We start from the raw sequence: 20,489 nt of genomic DNA on the forward strand, positions 1-20,489 counted from the left end.
CAGGCACGTTGTGATCAGGGCCTAGGCAAGGAATACAGTATAAATGGAAATCCTTATGAGGTATTTGCTTCCCACACGTAATACAAATATTAACATTTTCTGACATCGGTAAGGAGCAAGAAAAAAGTTTCCCCAACGAGGTACTTAGCTTTAGTGAAGACTTCGGTTCTGAAACTCAAACTCGAATATTTCAGTAGTCGACCCACCGGCACTTGCGAAATGCTTCTGCTTCGGGCACCGCGTGGCAAGAAAGACTAAAGAAAATGGCGTCGGCTGCATGTTTTATACCTCTGACGTCATGCAAGAGAAGACAGCAACTGATGCAGGACCCAAGACTTTGGAATTCAGGCCGACTGAGGGCAACCTGCCAGCAGATTACCCAAATGTAATGACTGCAACAGTGAAACTCGAAGAACATCTCTCTTTCTCTGGGACAGGCTCTGCATTCATGTGAAACAAAGTCCCTCCCTAACCCTATTTAAGTGCAACTTGGACCACTGAATGGGATGAAAATTCACCCCAGTCTGGCACCCACGTCTCTGCTAGATAGAGGGGGTCAGTAAATCATGTTGTAACCAACATTCACTCCTGTATAAATGTCTAAAACGTATAAAGTGTGGGACACATTTGGGTTGCACAGCTAGGCTTATACAGGTCTTAGTGGTCAATAGCCTAGTATACATCTATGAACTTAAACAATGGCCATGGCATCCGCAAACTTGAAATTTTCATGCTCAAAAGGATTTTTTCTTCTTCCTGTACGCTAAGGAGCATACTCGTAAGTCTTTGGCAAACTGTTATTCAAGTAACTCTCAGTGACAATCAAGATATTTTAAGGTTAAAATACATATTTTATTTATTTTATTTTGTATGTGTTCAAGGAGCCCAGGTATGTGGAGAGCCCAGAGCAGAGCGGTGTCATTCTGTATAGTAATCTTGGTATCAGGGAAGGCTACACTTGAAGTCGTGTACTTCAGAGTTTAATAGATGGGTGGATTCTGTTCAGTCCTTGGTGGAATTCCTTGAGGGAGTCGATACTATGTGCCAAGATTATAAATAAGCCATCAATAAAATGGAAATAAGTTAATGGGTTATGTGTACAACGTTACAAAAATTTGTCCTGTAGGTTTGCCTAAGCCAGTCATTTTCTATATGCTACCAAAAAATCCATAAGCCAGAAAATCCAGGAAGATGATTAGTATCAGACAAAGGAACCCTGACAGAAGGGTTTTTGGTGTTTATGGAGAAAATTCTAAAGGCACTAGTCAATGAGAGGGCCAGCTACATTTCAAGACAGCACTCATTTCATTTGCATTCTTTAAGGTCATCGTGAATTACCACCTGACACTGTTTTAGCTACAATATGTGTTACATCACTCTACACAAACATCCCACACGAAGACTGAACTGATGCCTGTTTCAAATACTCACAAGAGAAGACAGATCATCACAACATTACTCCAGATATAGTGGGACAACCTGTAGAATTCATTCTGATACATAACAATTTCACCTTTAATGGGAGACATTTTGTTCATACTATGGACGCTGCAATGGGTACCAAAATGGAAACACAATGCACAAACCTAGAAGAGGAATTTCTACACTATTACACAGGCAACTTGCTTATTTACATTTTATTGATGAGTAGAATGGACACATAACATCGACTCCTTCAAGGGATTCCACAAAAGACTCAAAAGAATCCACTCATTTATTAAATTCTCTTTGGAGAACTCGACTTCAAGTGTAACCTTCCTTGATACACACAGTTGGCACAGCTGTAAGACAACATGCTTGCTCATGGTCATGCTGCCAGGGAGTTTGACAGAGCTGTAGACACAGCAATACAGCTACCACAAGAACACCTTCTTCAGTATAAAGACAGGAAAGAACAGTTGTGTAAAATCTTATCATAACCATAGATGTCCTTCTCTTCCATGTTGCAGTACTCTAGGTGTGGGATTTCCTGCCCTCAGGCATCTCGTACGTCGGCTTCTATACAGGGTGTAGGAGAGTTCCTTTGTCTTGTGACAGTAGGTCCACCTTGTAGGGTAACTTGAAGCGATTGCCCTTGGTTAGTTTGTGAAGTAGCGGCAACCAGTGCTGCCTTGGCCAGTAGGGAGTCACAAACAAGATTTTTGGTTTGTCCTTCTCAATTTTCAGGAGGACTTTCTGAATCAGTGGGAATGGTGGGAAGGCATAAAGGAACTTTCCCTCCCAAGAGAAACTGAAAGAGTCCACTCTCCATGCTAGAAGGGAGTGCGTTTTTGAGCAGAAGCTCTGCAGTTACCTGTTCTGGGAGGAGGCATACAGGTCTATTTGTGGAGCACCCCACCAGTGGACTATGTCTAAGAAGACCTACCTGCTCAGCATCCATTCGTCTTGAGACGAGGAGGTCCTCCTCAAGAGGTCTGCTTGGTGGTTGTCTTGTGAGGGAATGTTGACCCCCTACAGGACTAATTTGAGCCAGGAAACTAGGTCCCATATCAGCAGACTGCACAGCTGATAGGCCTTTGTTCCTCCCTGCTTGTTGAGGTACCACATTACTGTGGTGTTGTCGGTGACAACCTGGAGCACCCTTGGAACCAGAAGGGAGGTGAAGGTCTGTAGAGCTAAGAAAACTGCTGTCATTTCCCTGATATTGATGTATTTGGCCTGAAGAGAGGGATGCCACTTCGCCTGAATCTTGTAAGAGGCCAGAGTTGCTCCCCAACCTGAATCTGAGGCATCTGTATGCATAACTTGGGTTGGGGAGGGGGGCTGTAGTGGGAGCCCTGGGTTCAAATTCACTTATTGGATCCACCAGTTGCTTTCTGTTTTCAGACAGGGAAGGAGGGGGGTGACTTGCTCTAGGGGACGTAGGTGCTGGGACCAGGTGTTCTTCAGGAACCACTGCAGCTTGCGCATGTGCATTCTTGCCAGAGGTAGGATGGTGATGGTTGCTGCCATCAGACCCAGGCAGCGAAGAAAATGCCTTGCCGTCACCTTTCAGGATAACAGAACTTCCTGGAAGTGGGAAGTTAAAGACAGAACCTTGTCCTGAGGTAGAAAGGCCTTCATTGTGTCTGTTCTGATTCTGCAACTGAGGAAAATCTTGTCCTGGCTTGGGATCAGAGAGGATTTGGGGAGGTTGATGGTGAACAAGAAGTTATGTACTCACCATAACGTTCGATGTATGTAGTCCATCTCGCCTCACATTCTTACCCATGGGTTCGGAGCCGAATATCGGCTCCGACTTGGCCTATTTTACCAGCTCAAAAGTCTCTGATTGGCTGGGCTAAGAGGGTATCCCATAGTACACTGCTTCGCATCCCCAGATCTAGTTTGCTGCTAACAACCCAGTTACTGCATACATAACACACATCCATACAAACAAATTTATTCAAAGGGACTCTGCAGGATAAAATCTAACTTCCAAATCCTCCAGGCAGGGGGAAGGCGGGAGGGTAAGTAAGAATGTGAGGTGAGATGGACTACATACATCGAACATTATGGTGAGTACATAACTTCTTGATGTTATGTAGTCCTATCTCGCCTACATTCTTACCCATGGGACAGCGTCCCTAGCACCTACAACCTGGGTGGCTCATAGGAAAATACTCCAGAGAACTGTGGAGCCAAATGAAGATCTGCCCCTGGAAACCACGTCAAATTTGTAATGAGAGACAAAGGTGTGAGGAGAAGCCCAAGTGGCCGCAACACATACATCATCCATCGACAATCTAGCTTGATAGGCTGTGGATGTAGGCTTTAGGTGGAAAAGGCAAATTTTTTCCTGCTGTCTGATAGATGAAGGAAATACAGCTGGCTATCCATCTAGAGAGTGTGACCTTGGATACCAGAGAACCAGACTGGTTTTCCGAAAAGGAGACAAAGAGTTGGTCAGATTTCCAGATATCTTTCATCCGGTGGAGATAGAAGCGTAACTGTCTATGTACATCCAATTGGTGAAATCTGAATTCTGCCTTGTTGGAAAAATTGTGGAAGAAAACTGGCAGCTCAATAGACTGATTTATATTAGACACAGAAGCCACTTTGGGAAGGAATGACGGGTTTGGTCTAAGAGAAACTCTATCTTTATGGAAGATCAAATATGGGGGTTTGATGGAGAGGGCTTGAATTTCGGTGACCCACCTCGCTGAAGTGATTGCTGTTAAAAATGCTGTTTTCCATGTAAGAAATTTTAACTCACAGGTAGCTGCAGGCTCAAAAGGTGGAAGAGTGAGGGCTTGAAGAACAAAATTGAGGTCCCAGGGCATAACAGGTTGGGATACTGGGGGACGAAGCAATAGGGTACCTTTAAGGAATGCTTTACATAGTCTGTGTGCCATAAGGCTAGGCTCATTGGCCACGTGGAAGTTTGATATAGCCGCCAGCTGAACTTTGATGGTGGCTGATGTGGACCCCTGATGGAACAGTATAGACAAAAACTGCAAAATGGAATCAATTGGAGCCGTGTAGGGATCAATGCCTCTAGAATGAGCCCAGATAGAGAACCTTTTCCATTTGCTAAAGTAGATTTTTCTACTGGATGGTTTATGAGAGGACGACAATATATGGACTACTTCCGGCAAGAAATTATGACATCTGACTAATGATGGAAGTGGAGTAGCCAGGCTGTCAGCCGCAGTGTCCTCAGAGAGGGGTGGAACTATCCCGACATGTGCGTCAGTAGATCTGGAACGGGTTCCAGAATCCAAGGAGTATCCACAATGTAAGGTTGAAGGAAGGGGAACCATACTTGACAAGGCCAGTGTGGGGCAATCAGAATCATCCTGCTTCCCAAGGATTGCACTTTCTGAATCACCCTTGAGAGAAGGGGAAACGGAGGGAAAGCATAAAGCAGACCGGAGGGCCAATTGTGAGCTAGAGTGTCCATGGGTGATTCCCCCGGTGGGGGAATCAGCGAGAAGTAGTTGCTGCATTTTGCATTGAAAGGGCTGGCAAAAAGGTCGCAGCAAGGTTGACCCCATCTGCTGAAGATTAGCTCTGCAACCAGGCGATTCAGGGACCACTCGTAGGGCATAAGAATCACCCTGCTTAGCTTGTCTGCTATTACATTGGTCTTCCCCAGAATGTGCGTTGCCACCAGAAACCGTTGGGAAGCTATTGCCCAATGCCACTTGCGCATGGCCTCCCTGCATAGTGGGTAAGATCCGGTTCCTCCTTGCTTGTTGAGATACCACACTACAGACATGTTGTCTGAGTGTATCGCAGTGGTCCCTAGAGGGAGAACTTCTTGAAGTGCCTGCAACGCAAGAAGCACTGCTCTCATCTCCAGGATGTTTATGTGCAAATGTATCTCGTGCTCCTGCAACGTGCCTTGGACCGTCCTGCTGAGATAATGCCCCCCACCCCATCTGGGAGGCGTCCGTGGTCACCGTGGAAACAGGGACGGGTGGAACAAAGGGTTTTCCTCCGTTCAAGTTGTTGGTGCACAGCCACCAACGGAGGTCCTGCTTGCATCTGTCTGTCATTAGGATTGGATGGTTCATAGGTTTAGGTTCATAGGTTTATACTAGGCTATCTGCCCCAAGGCATTTATAAGCCTAGCCCAAATTTTTGTGGCTTACGCCACCCCTTATATGAAAAAATACTGTGCCCATTAGTTTGTTGTGCCTCTGTCCAGCAGTGACACAGAGATGATTCCCGGGGTAAACCTACGATCTCCCATCCACAAGTCAAGATTTCTCTTGAATAGAGCCAGCGAGGTGCTCTGCCTCACATGGACCAGGACTCTATTCCACAGCATAGGGAGTCTCTGAGTGATAAATCTATCCCTCCAGCACGTCCTATTTATATCTGTGCTAAGGTTTAAGTCGCCTGCTCTAGTGGTTTTGGTGGATTTGGATTTTTTAAGGTGGAGCATGTCCATTAATTCCGGGTTGGACATGGCCTTGTATGTCAGGCACATGTCACCTCTGAGCAGACGGTATGTGACTGAATAGAGCTGGAGTTTCTTCAATCTGGCAGCATATGACAGATTTTGGAGTCCCTTTATCCTTTTGGTGAGGAACTTTTGGGGTCTCTCCAATTGCTGCAGATGTCGGGCGAGATACATCCCGAATGGGACATTGTACTCGATCATTGGTCTGATAAGTGAAGAGTACAGGGGAACAATGACCTCACTAGATCTGGATGTGAATCCCTTCATGATCAGGTGGGCAATGTAGATCAGGTGGGCAATGTAGAAGGTCTTTCTAACCACTTTAGCAACGTGAGTGTCAAAAGAAAGGCCACTGTCAACCTGGGTCCCCAGGTCCCTGATAACCTCTTCTGTGCTTAGTGGATTGCCACCTATATGGTAGCTTGGGGTTACCTTGTTTTTCCCGAAGGGTATGACTATACATTTTTTGGCGTTTAACTTCAGGCCATGGCTCTGGCACCAGCTATCTGTTTCCGTGAGTCCCTTCTGAAGGATATCCATGTCTGATGCACTTTCCACTATGGCGCCCAGTTTGCAGTCGTCTGTAAACTTTGTCAGCCAAAGTCCTCCCATGTTGGCCTGTACTTCTGAGAAGTAGATGCCGAACAATAGGGGGCCAAGGACCGAGCCCTGTGGGACACCACTTGTGACCGGCTTGGAGTCTGACATAGCGCCAGCAACTCTAATCCTGTGGGTTCTGTCCTTAAGCCAGTTTGCAACCCATCTTGTGACATATAGGTTTACATTTAAGCTGGTAAGTTTTTCTACAATACCAGTGGGGTATTGTGTCAAAGCCTTGCAAGGTCAAGGTAGGCTGTATGGACTGCCTTTCCCTCATCAATGGCCTTGGTGACTGTTTCAAAGAAGTCGACCAAGTTCAAAAGGCATGATCTTCCCTTGACAAAGCCAAACTGGGTCGGGGCCAATGGCTGCAAGTCCCCTATATCTTTGTTTATGAGCGCCATTATGATCCTCTCCATAGCTTTGCAGACTAGACTTGTTAAGCTTATGGGCGGTAATTACCAGGGTCCGTAGAGGCACTGCCTTTGTGGAGTGGGACCACAGTTGCCGTGACGCCACTCCTTGGGCACGTATCCTGTGGTAAGGCTGAGATTAAACAGCTGCCTTATGCGGGTTTAATTCCTCATTTAGCTCGTAGCACACAGCCGGGGACACCATCCGGTCCCATTGATGCTGTGTTTTAGCTTTAGAGAGAGCAGCTTTCACCTGCGCATTTGAGATGTCTGGGAGGCTACACTGGCTGGGATAGTTATCTCTCCTTTAGGGGAGAGGGGTGAAGTTTGCACTGAACCTGTCTGCCAGTATGTTGGCAATGTCTGTGGGTTCAGTGATTTTTGTATCATTTTGGACTAATTCTGAGCATATCTGGGAGTTTCCACCCAGGTTCCTAACATAGCTGAAAAAGGCCTTATGATTGTCCTTTGAATCCATGGCAATTTTTCTCTCAAAATTGGCCTTAGTTGATTTTATGAGTGCTTGTATTTTTTTACTAATAATGATCAGGGGTGACTTCCCTTTTATGGATTTTGTTCTATCATGTAATAGCGGAAGTCTTTGGAGAGACCATTGGACAAAGAGAAGCCATTGAAGAAGTCTCATGTGTAATCTCACTAGCGGAACCAACATGATAGTAGCCGCCATGGTCCCTAGGAGTTGAAGAATCAGTATTGCCTTTGCATGTCTCAGAGGCATCAGCGTGAGAATTTGTTGTTGCAACCCTGTGATTCTTTCTTGTGGTAAGAATGCTCGCATTTGAATGGTGTCCAACTCTGCTCCTATAAAGGTGACACGCTGTAAGGGCAATAAGACAGATTTTTTCCAGTTTATCGTGATGCCTAATTGGTGACATAGACTGATGGTAGCGTCCCTGGTCTGAATTAGTTGATGCCTGGTGGGGGCAGTGAGGAGCCAGTCATCCAGGTACGGAAACACCTGGAATCCTTGACGTCTCAAGTGAGCCATCACCACTGCCATACACTTAGTGAACACCCTGGGGGCTGTAGTGAGACCAAAGGGCAGGGCTCGAAACTGGAAGTGTCTGGCTCCCAGCCGGAAGCGTGGATGACACCTGGATGCCCTGTCCATTTATTTTGACATGGTAGTAAGCATCCTTCAGGTCGATGGAGCACATCCATACTTCCTCTCCCAACAATGGGAGAATAGACTGTAGAGTGACCATACGGAATTTGGACTTGTGTACGTAATTGTTGAGTTGACTGAGATCTAGTATGGGTCTCAAGTCCCCTGTTCTTTTCGGCACCAAAAAGAACCTTGAGTAAGTCCCTCATCCGATTTGGTCTAAGGGAACTGGTTGGATGGCTCCTTTTTCTAGCAGCTGAGATATCTCTGAGGCTGCTTGATCCCTTTGACTGGGTGGAACATCCGGGATTTTTCTTATGGGAGGGGGTACTGAAGAGAATGGAATGATGTAACCTCCGGAAATTATCCTTAATACCCATCGGTCCTGGGTGATGTTTTCCCAGGCTTCTGGATACAAGGAAATTCAACCCCCGACTGGCTCCAGATAAGCACAGTCGGGCACACCCTCAGGAATGAGAGTATGGGGAGCCATGGAAGGAGTCGCGGTCTCGCCCTCTGCCTCTGGGGCAACGTTTCCCTGAATAACTCCCCCCTCCCCTGCCTCGGGAGGGGGTTTCACCTTGTGCGGCAGGAAAAAACCTTTGTGATCTCTTGAACCACATCTTTCCCCCTCAATGGACCTTGGGATAAGGCCTAGACAGAAGGGAAAAATGGACCCCTACGGCAGACAGGGTCTTTCCCTCTTGCTCACACCTGGTGAGGGTGTCTTTCACTTTGGTCCCAAACAAGGAGGAACCATCAAAAGGGGCATCAGTGAAGGAAGACTTGAAGGCCTCAGTGAACTGACACAGGCGCAGCCAGGCTTGCCTTCTAAGGGCTACCCCTGAGCTGGCCGCCCTACTCGCTCCCTCGGCCGCATACGAAATGAGTCGCATGGACGAATTTATGATGGAGTTGAGGGCAGAAACCTGTGCGTTAACTGTCTGAGCCACCGCTTCAGGTATATTACCCGCAAGAGTATCTCCCAACTCCTTAAGGAGATCTCTCTGGAGCCGAGTGAAATGAGATAAGTAATTCAGCGACCTTAAGGTGAAGGTGGCTGAAGACAAGGTACGCTTCCCGTATCGGTCTATAGTCCTAGACTCCTTGTTAGGAGGATGGACCGATGAGGAAGATTCTGCAACTTCCTTCTGGGTGGCTGCCGCCACCACCATGGCATCAACCAGGACTCCCTTTGACAGAAATTATTTTTCCTGAGGGGCGGAGAGAAATTTGTTTGGGCGCCTAGGTACGGGCTCCACAGAATCAGGGTTTTCCCACACCCTTCGACAAATAAGGTCAAGAAGTTCATCGAGAAACACCCAGGAGGTGGAAGGTTGAGCGCCAAAAGCCTTAAGGAATACTGACTCCTCCTCAGAAGGGGTTTTGGAAGGCCAGTCTCCTCTTTGTTTCAGTATCTCCAGGATATCAGAGAAGGAAACATCATCAGAGGAAAACTTGGGGGATCCTTCCAATTCCTCGAGGTCAGTATCGGAAGTGAGAGACTCGTCCTGGGAGTCTATGTGTTTCCTCTTGCACAATTTCTTTCTGGAAGGTTCCTCAGGCACAGGCTCTGAGGGACCTTCAGAAAGTGGGGGACCGCTCATGGGGGTATCCTTAGGGCCTGGCGCTCTACTGTCCAAGGATAGGTGAGTGTCAGAAGCTCTCGCCGGAGTGATAGGGGATGGAATGACTGACACGAGTGACGTAGCTGATGACTTGGCCAGCGCGCTCCGCATGGCCTCAAAGGAGGGTCCCCCCGAGTCCGAGGACCGACCGGCCTCCAAGGCCACGACCGGGACCGGGGTCCCCCGAGCTGAAGCACCGAGTGGGAGACTCGGAACCGAAAGATGTCCCGAAGTATCCCCTTCGGGCCCGACTGAGGAGACCAGAGTCTCGAACCCTGTGGACGGAACCGACATGGTCAGAGCTGAGGTCGGCACTGATAAACCCAAGGGGGGTATCGATGCCGGTGCAATAACATCACTCGGAGCGGAACATGCTGGCTCCAACAACAAGGATGTGCTCGGAGGAGGAATCATTGAAACAACCATAGGAATTGGCTCCGGAGCCGACTGGGTCGGAGCTGAAAACAATTTAGCCAACACCGGCGACTGCAGGAGCCTCTGCACCATCCTATCCACATCCAAATCAGAAAGCCTGGGGGATTTGGAGGAGATGGATGGAGACTGAGATCTCTTATCTGATGAACCATGCCTCACACTAGGCGACCGGCTCCGAATGGGTGTGAGAATGATGGGAGCGGATGCTGAATCACTTAACACAGATACCTCCTGCGGCCCAGAAGACAGTGGAGCCGAGGAAGCAGTATCCAATATAGTAATCTTCTCCGGAGGCTCCGAAGATGCAGATGGAGCCGGAGATCTTTTCTTGGACTTGGAGGTCTTAGATTTAGACTGAGAGCTGGAGGCCGAATCTATAGCCTCCTGAAAAGATGGTTTAAGCAGTCCCTTTAGAATCAATTTGTCTTTCCTCTCTTGGAGCACCCTAGGACTGAAGGTGTGGCAAAAGCTACACGACTCCTGTAAATGGATGGCTCCAAGACAGTAGACACAGTGTCCATCTGTGATGGACATTTTATATCCGCACTTTGAACACTTTTTAAAGCCAGAAGGCTTATGTTCTTTCTGATCTTTAGACATATCTAGAAAGGGTTAACAAACTTCCAAACGGGCGGCAAGCACACAGCGTTCACTACAGTTAACAACTTCCAAACGGGCAGGAAGCCCACAACGTAGACCAGCAAACAGTACCACAGAGAAAGAGCAAAGCTCTAAACAAACAGATGGCAACAAGGACACAGAGACAGAACCTCTAACTTAAACGGTTCTAAAACAATACAATAAGAAACACACGAATGACTCAACTAAGGGAAGACTAGGTCCTCTAACTAAAACGGGCCTAGCCCGTGGGAACAGTTAGGGATACCACAAAAAAACACCAGAAACACACAAACACAACGACAGCAGCAAAAATTAGCTATTAAAATAGCTTTTGGGTGTAAAGCAACCAATTTCTCAAGAGAAATAAGTTAAAAAGAGGTACTTAGCCACAGCCAAGCGAGACCACATCCGAGCTCTACAAGCGGCAAACGAGATCTGGGGATGCGAAGCAGTGTACTATGGGATACCCTCTTAGCCCAGCCAATCAGAGACTTTTGAGCTGGTAAAATAGGCCGAGTCGGAGCCAATATTCGGCTCCGAACCCATGGGTAAGAATGTAGGTGAGATAGGACTACATAACATCCCTAGGCTCTGCAGAAGGGACATGGTGAAATGTAGATGCTTTAGTAGAGCATCTCTGGACTCTGCCAGAATCAGGATGTCATCCAGATAAGGGTAAATTTGTATCCCTCCAGTTCTGCAGAAGGGAATGGCTGGGGCCAGGCACTTTGTAAAGACCCAAGGGGCCGTGGACAAACCAAAGGGCAAGGCAGTAAATTGGAAATGAGAGGAAGGGCCAGAGAAATGCAGGAATTGTCTGTGAGAACTCCTGATGGGTAAGTGCAAGTAGGCTTCCTTTAGGCCTTGGCTGGAATGAGAGGCAGCAACGTGGAGAGAGAGAGCATTTTAAAGGAGGGTACCTGAAGATGTAGGTTTAGAAAGGACAGATCTACAATGGGTCTCCAGGGGCCATCTTTTTTGGGGGCCAGGAACAGATGGCAGTAAAACCCTTTTCCTTCTTGTCCTGGAGGAATGGGCTCTATGGTGCCTAGCTGTAGAAGATCTGCCAGAACTTGTGGCATGAAATGGACCTGGTGTTTGGGGAGAAAAGGGATGCCTCTTCTGGCTGGCTTCTCTTTACAGGACAGGAAGTACCCTTTTTGGATAATGTTTAAGACCACTGGTCTGAAGTGATGGATTGCCAAAGGGGAGACAGTGGGAAAGGCGGGTTGAGAGTGGGAGGTGTCACGCATTACTGGGGCCTCCTCTGTCCTGAAAGTGCTGTCTGGTTGCTGTGGTGGAGCAGAGGATCTGGAGTTAGTAGGTCTTCTGGCCCGTCTTCTGGACCTGGAAGAGGAGGGCTGTGGCGTATGTCTTACAAATGTGGCTTTAGCAGGGTAATTCCTGTAATATTTGGGTATGGGCAACACCAGCAGGTGCTAAATGTCCTAGAGCTCTTTGCTTTTTTCTTGTACATTTTTAAAAATGTCAGCGGATTGTTTTCCGAACAGCACATTGTGGTCCAGAGGGGCATCCAGGATTTTAGCCTTGAAGTCCTCGGGGAGGTTCTGGAGTCTTTGCCATGAGTACCTCCTGAGGGCTGAACCAGATGCTGCAGACCTGGCGGATGCTTCTTCAGCATCATGCTGCACCTTATGGAGTGCCTGGCTACCTGTTGGGCCAAGGAAAGTTTGGATGAGATGTCTGTCCTGCTGGGACTGTCAGACAAGGAAGCGAGCATGGAGGAGGCTTGAGAGACCAAGTCTAATGCATACTTGGTCACGTGGGTCTGATAATTTATGGCTCTGAAAGCCAAGGTAGAAGAAGTGTACACCTTCTTCCCCATCCTATCCATGTACTTACTGTCTTTGTCAGTGGGTAATAGGGAGGCAGAAGGCAGCAGTCTAGATTGCTTATCTGCTATGTTGGCAATAACAGCTGGGTCTGCGAAGGGTGGCTTGACTAAGAATTTGTGGTCCTCTGGTACTGTATAGAAGAGGTCAGGATGCTTAGGGGCAGGAGACTGAGAGTCAGGGGCTTTAGAGGCCGCACTGAAGGCATCCAAGTAAACAGGCAGAACAGGGGGGACTGCTGAAGGGGAGGGTGATTCGACTTGCAGCAGTTCAAAGTATTTGGGAAGTGTCCCATTTAAAGTAATCCTTCATCCTGGTGATGGTCTCACCAAAAGTAATGTCCTCAGGGGGAGAGTCCCCTTCCACAGATTCCTCATCCGGAGAGTAATACTCCTGGGGGGAGGCAATCTGGGAAACACAAAAAATGGACTCCTTTGATGGAGAAAGAAGAGTCATGTTCTTCTTCCCTGACTTGAGGGGTTATGGATGGGTGGGAAGAAACAGAGACAGGCCTAGGGCTCAGATGAGGCAGGATGGAAGTGGCTGAGGTTGAAGGCCTAAGGGCCATGAAGGCCTGCATGAGAAAGGAAGTGAAGGCCTGCCAATCCGGTGTGACTTCTGAGGAAGAGGAGGTATGTTTAGTTTTCTGCTTCTTTCTGGCAAGAGAGGAAGTAGAGAGTGGCCTGATGCTGGGTCTGGAGATCAGCACATCTGAAGTCTGGATTCCTGCTGGAGGTATCACCAAAACTGGTTCCCCCTCGACCTCGACGTGTGTCGATGTCTGAGTGAGCTATGAAGACGTGCCGATTGTCAGCTATGAAACGGCTTCCTCGACGGACATTGCTGCAGTCAACGGATCTGAGCACGCCTTAACCCCTAGATCGGCAGTTGGCAGTGCATCGATAAGTGGAGTGGCAGGCGAAGAAGGCCAAGGAAACTTGGCCTTCTTGCGGGAAGGTTCAAGTGTGGCCTCCGATGCAGGATCCATCCTAAGGGTTAACCATTTGAGGCGTTGGTTCTCGAGGTAGAGATTTAATGTGCCTAGACGGCTGTGCAAGGTGTTAGGCACAAACGATTGACAAATAGCGCAGGAGGAGTGATCGTGTTCCTGGATTAGGCAAAAAACACACCTGTCATGGGCGTCCTTGTGGGGTATCTGGCGCCCACATCGGTACTTTCCCTTTTTTCCTGACATCAGCTAAAGGCTACAACACCCAAGCGTTAGCTATAGCAATCGTTAAAAATAAGAATGTTTGAAATCTAACAGGTTACTTATCTCTAAGATGTGACGTCTGTGAAGAAGAGATCGTACGATGCGAATGTCGTCTGCAGCTGAAAAGTTCTGAGGACTGTGTGTGCAGACGTCACATTTAAGGCCCCCTGGTTTATGGCCCTACTTGTGACGTCCCACGCACACTACAGCAGCCAAGCTGAAGCTTTTGTATAGAAGCCGTCGTACGAGTTGCCTGAGGGCAGGAAATCCCACAACTAGAATCCTGCAACATAGGAATAGATGGACATCTCCTGTTACAGAGTTCCACTAGTGATAATATATCAATCAGAACTTAAAAATCTGTACAAAATTGTAAGGGACCTCCAACCAATGTTCAGTGAGCGTGACAAGTTAAGAGATATTTTTTTCAAGCATTCCCACTGCTGTCATTTAAAGGACCACCAAATTTAAAGGATCTTTTTGTCAGAAGCCTACTTAGACAAGAACAGTAGATAGTCTAGAATGACATAAAACCCTGTAACCATTCAAGATGCAAAACATGTCACATGATTGTTACAGCTTCCAGCATAATTTCACAGAAGTTTCAAAGTATAGGGTTCATTTAAATGCACTTCCAAAAATGTGCCTTATTTAATCAAATGTAGGAAATGCCCAGAGACAGGTTACATACGAGAGACAGGCCAGTTACTTAGAATTAGGATGAATACCCATAGACACACAGGTGCAAATAAAATGACTGACAAGTCAGTGTCAACACACTTTTCACAGTGTGATCATATTCTACATCAGACATGGCAGTTACGGTTCTTAAAGGGCATTTTCACACACCTTTGGAAAGAAAAACAATGGAGATTAAATAATTCAATTGATTAATCAGACAGTCGGGGTAGGAACCTGGATACTGGTTTGATAACACACTATAATACCTAACCTTTCGTTTTGCACAACTAACAGGGGACATAAATAAGGTATACTAAAGAGCAACAAATTATTTTTTTTCTTATCTTTTTCTTGTAATGCATGACCTATGATGAATTTATTTTGAATTCCAATTGCTGACTATTTCAGAATATTAACAGTGAATACTTAAACACTATATTTAGCATCAGCAAATTAACTCCCGACAAAGGGCTCATGCTAGCTTGAAAGCCTGAGTAACTACAAAACCTATGTAGGTCCAATGAAAGGTATTACATCACGTCTGTGTTCCAGTGTCTTTGTGTCTTCCAGTCTGTGCCAGCATTTGACAGATTAATACATGCAGTAGGTAGTACACAGTAGAGTGTTAACAGCATTTTGTAATTTCATGGCAACTTTTCTGACAATTACAAGAATACTCCTTCAAACAATGATGTCGGATTTTAATGCAAAGGACATACAACACAATGACTGAGATGACTTTCTCCTCATTTTCCAGTGTGCCATTATAATGAAAACCAACACATAAGCAGTTACTACAAAAAAGCAGTTCTGTGACACAGAATATTGTCACACAAGAAGTTTGTGATATCCATGATATATTTAAATGTTACAACAATTTTTTTAATAAAAACAATATTTTTGCTATCAACTGACTGTGTACATTCTTTTTTCATGTGAAAAGTACTGTTAACTTCTCATTTTGGAATGCTGAATTCAATTATGTATTTATCCAGCGTTACAGTAACTCTCAACATTACCCACTAACATAAATACCTTCAATCATGGAATATTAGATAAAAATAATTGTTTATGTGTTGATTACGTTAATCCAGAATATGATGGTAAATCAAAGCAATCAAAAATCCAGTGTGGGAGTGTACAACAGACATATACATCAAAAGGTTGAACAAATGTTCTAAAATGCATGACACAACACCTAAAACCCCATGGAATCTAGGCACTAATCTCCAAGACCTTAGACATTATTATTTCCTCCACTATTCCAATAAAATCTCCACTAAAAATAAACAACTCCAGCAAATTCCCCTGCCTGCTACAGTGTATGGCTGAACAAGAATGCAGAAATAGGCTAAAGTAGCTTTGTCATTCACTGCTGCACTTGGTTTAAGTTGGAGAGAGATCACAACAAAAACTTTTATAATTAGTAATTATTCCAGTGTAATGCTATGCAAAAAGCAAGCCTCCAAAAACATACCATTAGACTGGCAAAATGACCTGCAGAATGTTGCAAGAGTTCATACTGAGAAACTATTGTACTTACAGCTGTTTCATTTACGATGTCCCCTGCTCTTGCAACATCCATCATGGAATGCCCTTCTGCAATCAACATATATGCCGTGTTGCTGTTGTTCTCTACTGTCAGTTTCTTCTCCTGTCATACAGAAACAACAGTTTTACTACAATTATACTCATAAGCCAAAAAAAAACCTCACACAAAAGCTAAAGGCTAAAATACTTTTGCTCATCTAACCTTTCAAACAGCATGATCATAAAAGAGGTTTCTCTTCTGACTGCAATATCAGGGGCAAGGGTTTGAATACATAAAGTGTCAGCATGCCAGTTAAGGTACAGAGATGAGAAGTAACCTGCCACAACTCTCTTAAAGAGGAAGAGTGGAGATTTATGTGGGGTGCACTGTGGGCCCCTTGTGGCTACTAGTGGTATAAGCCACCTCTAAAAAGTACATATCAGATTTATGTGGGGTGTACTGTTGGCCCCTTGTGGCTACTAGTGGTATAAGCCACCTCTAAAAAGTACATATCAGATTTATGTGGGGTGCAATGTGGGCCCCTTGTGGCTACTAGAAGTATAAGTGACCTCTAAAAAGTACACATCAGTGAATGCATGCATGTCAGGGAAAGACATTATTATGTCTGCATGATCTCAACAGGAAATATGTATAAGGCTTCTTCACAGAGACTAATCCTTTCACATGATGCAGCCACAATACCACAATGAGCTGATCTCCTTTTCCAAGTGCATAAAGTCTTGTCCTGCAGTATTCTTGCTAATGAATACTAAAACTCCAACTTCCCCAGAAGGAGAGGCTTCTACCTTGGTGGACATGTCAGGATGGCTCCAACAGTAACACTAGTTTACTGTCTGCCCCGGCTCCAGGCTTTGTACTGTGGCAGTAGCTCAACAGACAGTCCATGAGAACGAAGATATGGCTGTAGGAGGGTGATACTGGGGGGACATAATGCAGTCACCTGTCCACACATGAGCTATGTCATCCAGAATGTTAGTGAGACAGATATCTTAGATTTACAGTGCTGAACAATCTTAAATTTATAGTGCTGAGCAATTTTAGATTTATAGGGCTAAGCAATCTTAGATTTACAGTGCTGAGCAATCTTAGATTTACAGTGCTGAGCAATCTTAGACTTATAGTGCTGAGCAATCTTAGATTTATAGTGCTGAGCAATCTTAGATTTATAGTGCTGAGCAATCTTGGATTTACAGTGCTGAGCAATCTTAGATTTACAGTGCTGAGCAATCTTCGTTTTATAGTGCTGAGCAATCTTAGATTTACAGTGCTGAGCAATCTTAGATTTACAATGCTGAGCAATCTTAGATTTATAGTGCTGAGCAATCTTAGACTTATAGTGCTGAGGAATCTTAAGACTTATAGTGCTGAGCAATCTTAGATTTACAGTGCTGAGCAATCTTAGATTTACAGTGCTGAGCAATCTTAGATTTATAGTGCTGAGCAATCTTAGACTTATAGTGCTGAGCAATCTTAGACTTATAGTGCTGAGCAATCTTAGATTTATAGTGCTGAGCAATCAGATTTACAGTGCTGAGCAATCTTAGATTTACAGTGCTGAGCAATCTTAGATTTATAGTGCTGAGCAATCTTAGACTTATAGTGCTGAGCAATCTTAGACTTATAGTGCTGAGCAATCTTAGATTTATAGTGCTGAGCAATCAGATTTACAGTGCTGAGCAATCAGATTTACAGTGCTGAGCAATCTTAGATTTAGTGCTGAGCAATCTTAGATTTACAGTGCTGAGCAATCTTAGATTTACAGTGCTGAGCAGTCTTAGATTTATAGTGCTAAGCAATCTTAGATTTATAGTGCTGAGCAATCTTAGATTTACAGTGCTGAGCAATCTTAGATTTACAATGCTAAGCAATCCTAGATTTACAATGCTGAGCACTTCTCCAGGTGGTAATGACAGTGAAATTTTTAAACAGCAGAATGTTCAGTTAATCACTAAACAGAATTGTGTTAGTTGCACTCTGATCAACACACCAAAGCAGTTCTGAGAAGCAGTAAAACAGAAGCAGACACATGCTCAAAAGGTTAGTAATTCATCTATACTTTGTATTGAATTTAGTTTATCTAAACAAAGACTTTGTTCAATACATGTCTTAATCCCAAGCATGCTAATTATAAATCAGGATAAAGTAAGTGATATTACGGTCCAGATTCCATACAGACATAAAATTAAGAGACATCTACATGGTATAAATGAAACTGAAGGTCCTGAATGCCAAATTATTACCAGCAAGTAAGCAACAATACAGATTCACAGACAGGATGCCTTGCCTCTTTAAACTGTTCCAATTCTAAGAAAGGGTCAGTGCACAGCTGAAAGGGAACGCTGGCCTTCAACAATGCCATTACACTATACCTGACAAGAAAGCAGGTGTGAAAACAAATGAGCATCTAGGTGATAATTAAAATAAAATAGAAAAGGCACTGTTTAGCTGACAGGTATCAGAGCATTCAAATACCTGCAAGCCTGTCAAGTGAGAAGCAAAAGGTTAGGGAAGTGAGTGCCACAGAGTGTGGTGCTGAGCCCAGTCCTCTTCGGCTTATTATCACACATCACGATCAAGTATACAAAATTAGCCAGTTATCAGATGATGCCAGGAAGGGAAACATGGTCACTCATGACAAGGACCATCTCTGGTATGACCTACTGCGCATGTATAGTGAATAAACCAACGGCAGCTACACTTCAATATGAAAACTTGCAACATTATGGATAGCATGTGGAGAATCAAGGAACTGTATGCGTTATTGCAGGGTAGGCAAAGTGAAAATAAATGCTATAACCATCTCCAAGCTGATCATACAAAACATGACAAGAGGAGAATGCAAAGTCCACAGAATGTTAAGGTGGAATGTCACATGTGTGAACTCTGCAGATAAAAGCCTGCTATTATTCAAGGTGAGGCCATTATATGGAATGGCCAGTACCTGTAAGTGCATTCCACAACACTAAATACACAAGCTTTTTTTTCCAGGGGTGACCCAGAAGCACTGTCTAGTTACCCAGCAAACAAATGGAGGCGGAAGGACTCAAACCCTGAAGCATTGGCTACAGGAAGCAACTGATTAACAGCTCACAGCCTTAGTTCTCAGTAGCAGCTGTAACAGGCATTAGGATCACTCTACACCTGGGAATTCTTTATATCTGCTCCTCTACTCCTGCCTTCCCATCATGCCACTTGGTTCCTATCCTTCTAGTTCTTAACATGTTTCCCTGGTACCAAAAAGATACAACAGTACAAGTAACCCTGGTAAAGACATAAGACGAGGAAACAATGAAAGGTGCTACCCACTGCCTACTGCATAATGAGAGGGGTTACAGGAAACTGGCTGGATGCATGGCTAGGCTTAGAAAGGCCCCTGTGGTAGTTAACTTGATACACACCTATGACCCTATGGATGTCCTGGCCCACGGCAGGGAGGAAGTGGTTAAAAGGGGTATAGTTTACTGAAGATGGACAAACTTTTTACAGATATAGAATTATGATGAGTACACAACTTCCAATAGGTGGGAAGAAGGAAGCTTCTATCTTTGGTAACCTCTAGGACAGAGTCTCCAGCTACACATCTGGGTGGGCCTGGAGAGGCAAACATACCTTTGATTACAGTAGCCTCCTAAAGAAAAATGTGCCCTGGAAGATTGCATTGCTTAGCAAAAATGTTAAGAGTACACCATGTATCTGTTTCACATATATTATTCACTGAGGCATTTCTGAAAAGTTTTATGGAAGTTGCTACAGCTGTACTTGAGTGAGCTCTGGACGGTGAAGGTAGGTCATAATTGACTTGAGATGGAACAGTACTTTATGCAGTCTGAAATCCATCTAGACAAACTGACATTGGATACCTGGTGACCTTACATGTGAAATGCAAGCAACACAAAGAGTTGGTCTGTTTTTCTTGAGTAATTACTTCTGTTAATGTAGAATCTTAACATTTTGTGGGTATCTGTGCAGTGAAGAATAATTTTCCCTTTGTTTTGATAGCTGGGAAAAACCTGGGTTGGTTAACAAAAGTACAGTTTTGTACCTACCATAAATGTAGATGTTCGAGTGTTCACACTGCTGCAGTCATTACACTTGGGTTATCCTGCCGTCATGCGGTCCTGCAGTCGGCCAGAGTTCCAAAGTCTTGGTCCGGCGTCGGTTGCTGTCGCTTCTTCCCTGACGTCAGTGCAACAGGGGTATATAAGATGCATCCGATGCCATTTTCTTCAGTTTTTCTTGCCCCAGATGTCAGGTGCCCCCAAGTAGGTAGGCAATACATATTGCTAATAAAAAATACATTTGAAATAAAAATAATATCTTCAGTTACAAGCAAATACACCACAAAGGTTGTATAGGATAGAAAGGTATAGATAAGTCCAGCTAGTTCAGAGGGGATGGAGGGAGGGTAACCTGGACTGCAGCAGTGTGAACACTCGAACATCTCTACATTTATGGTAGGTACAAAACTGTACTATGT

At 45.0% G+C, this 20,489-nt stretch overlaps 1 protein-coding gene across 1 annotated transcript in view; it reads right to left on the reverse strand.

Moving 5' to 3' along the window:
* Window positions 1-20,489, reverse strand: part of LAMA1 (laminin subunit alpha 1) — a 3,417,884-nt gene that overhangs the window by 1,431,973 nt on the left and 1,965,422 nt on the right. The window contains exon 31 of the mRNA XM_044066516.1: window positions 16,004-16,114. Within this exon, the coding sequence (XP_043922451.1) occupies window positions 16,004-16,114 (111 nt within the window). The remainder of the gene's footprint in view (window positions 1-16,003; window positions 16,115-20,489) is intronic.

Source organism: Protopterus annectens, chromosome 3.part1, assembly GCF_019279795.1.
Source record: "Protopterus annectens isolate FY-2018-M chromosome 3.part1, PAN1.0, whole genome shotgun sequence".
NCBI classification, from domain to species: Eukaryota; Metazoa; Chordata; order Ceratodontiformes; family Protopteridae; genus Protopterus; species Protopterus annectens.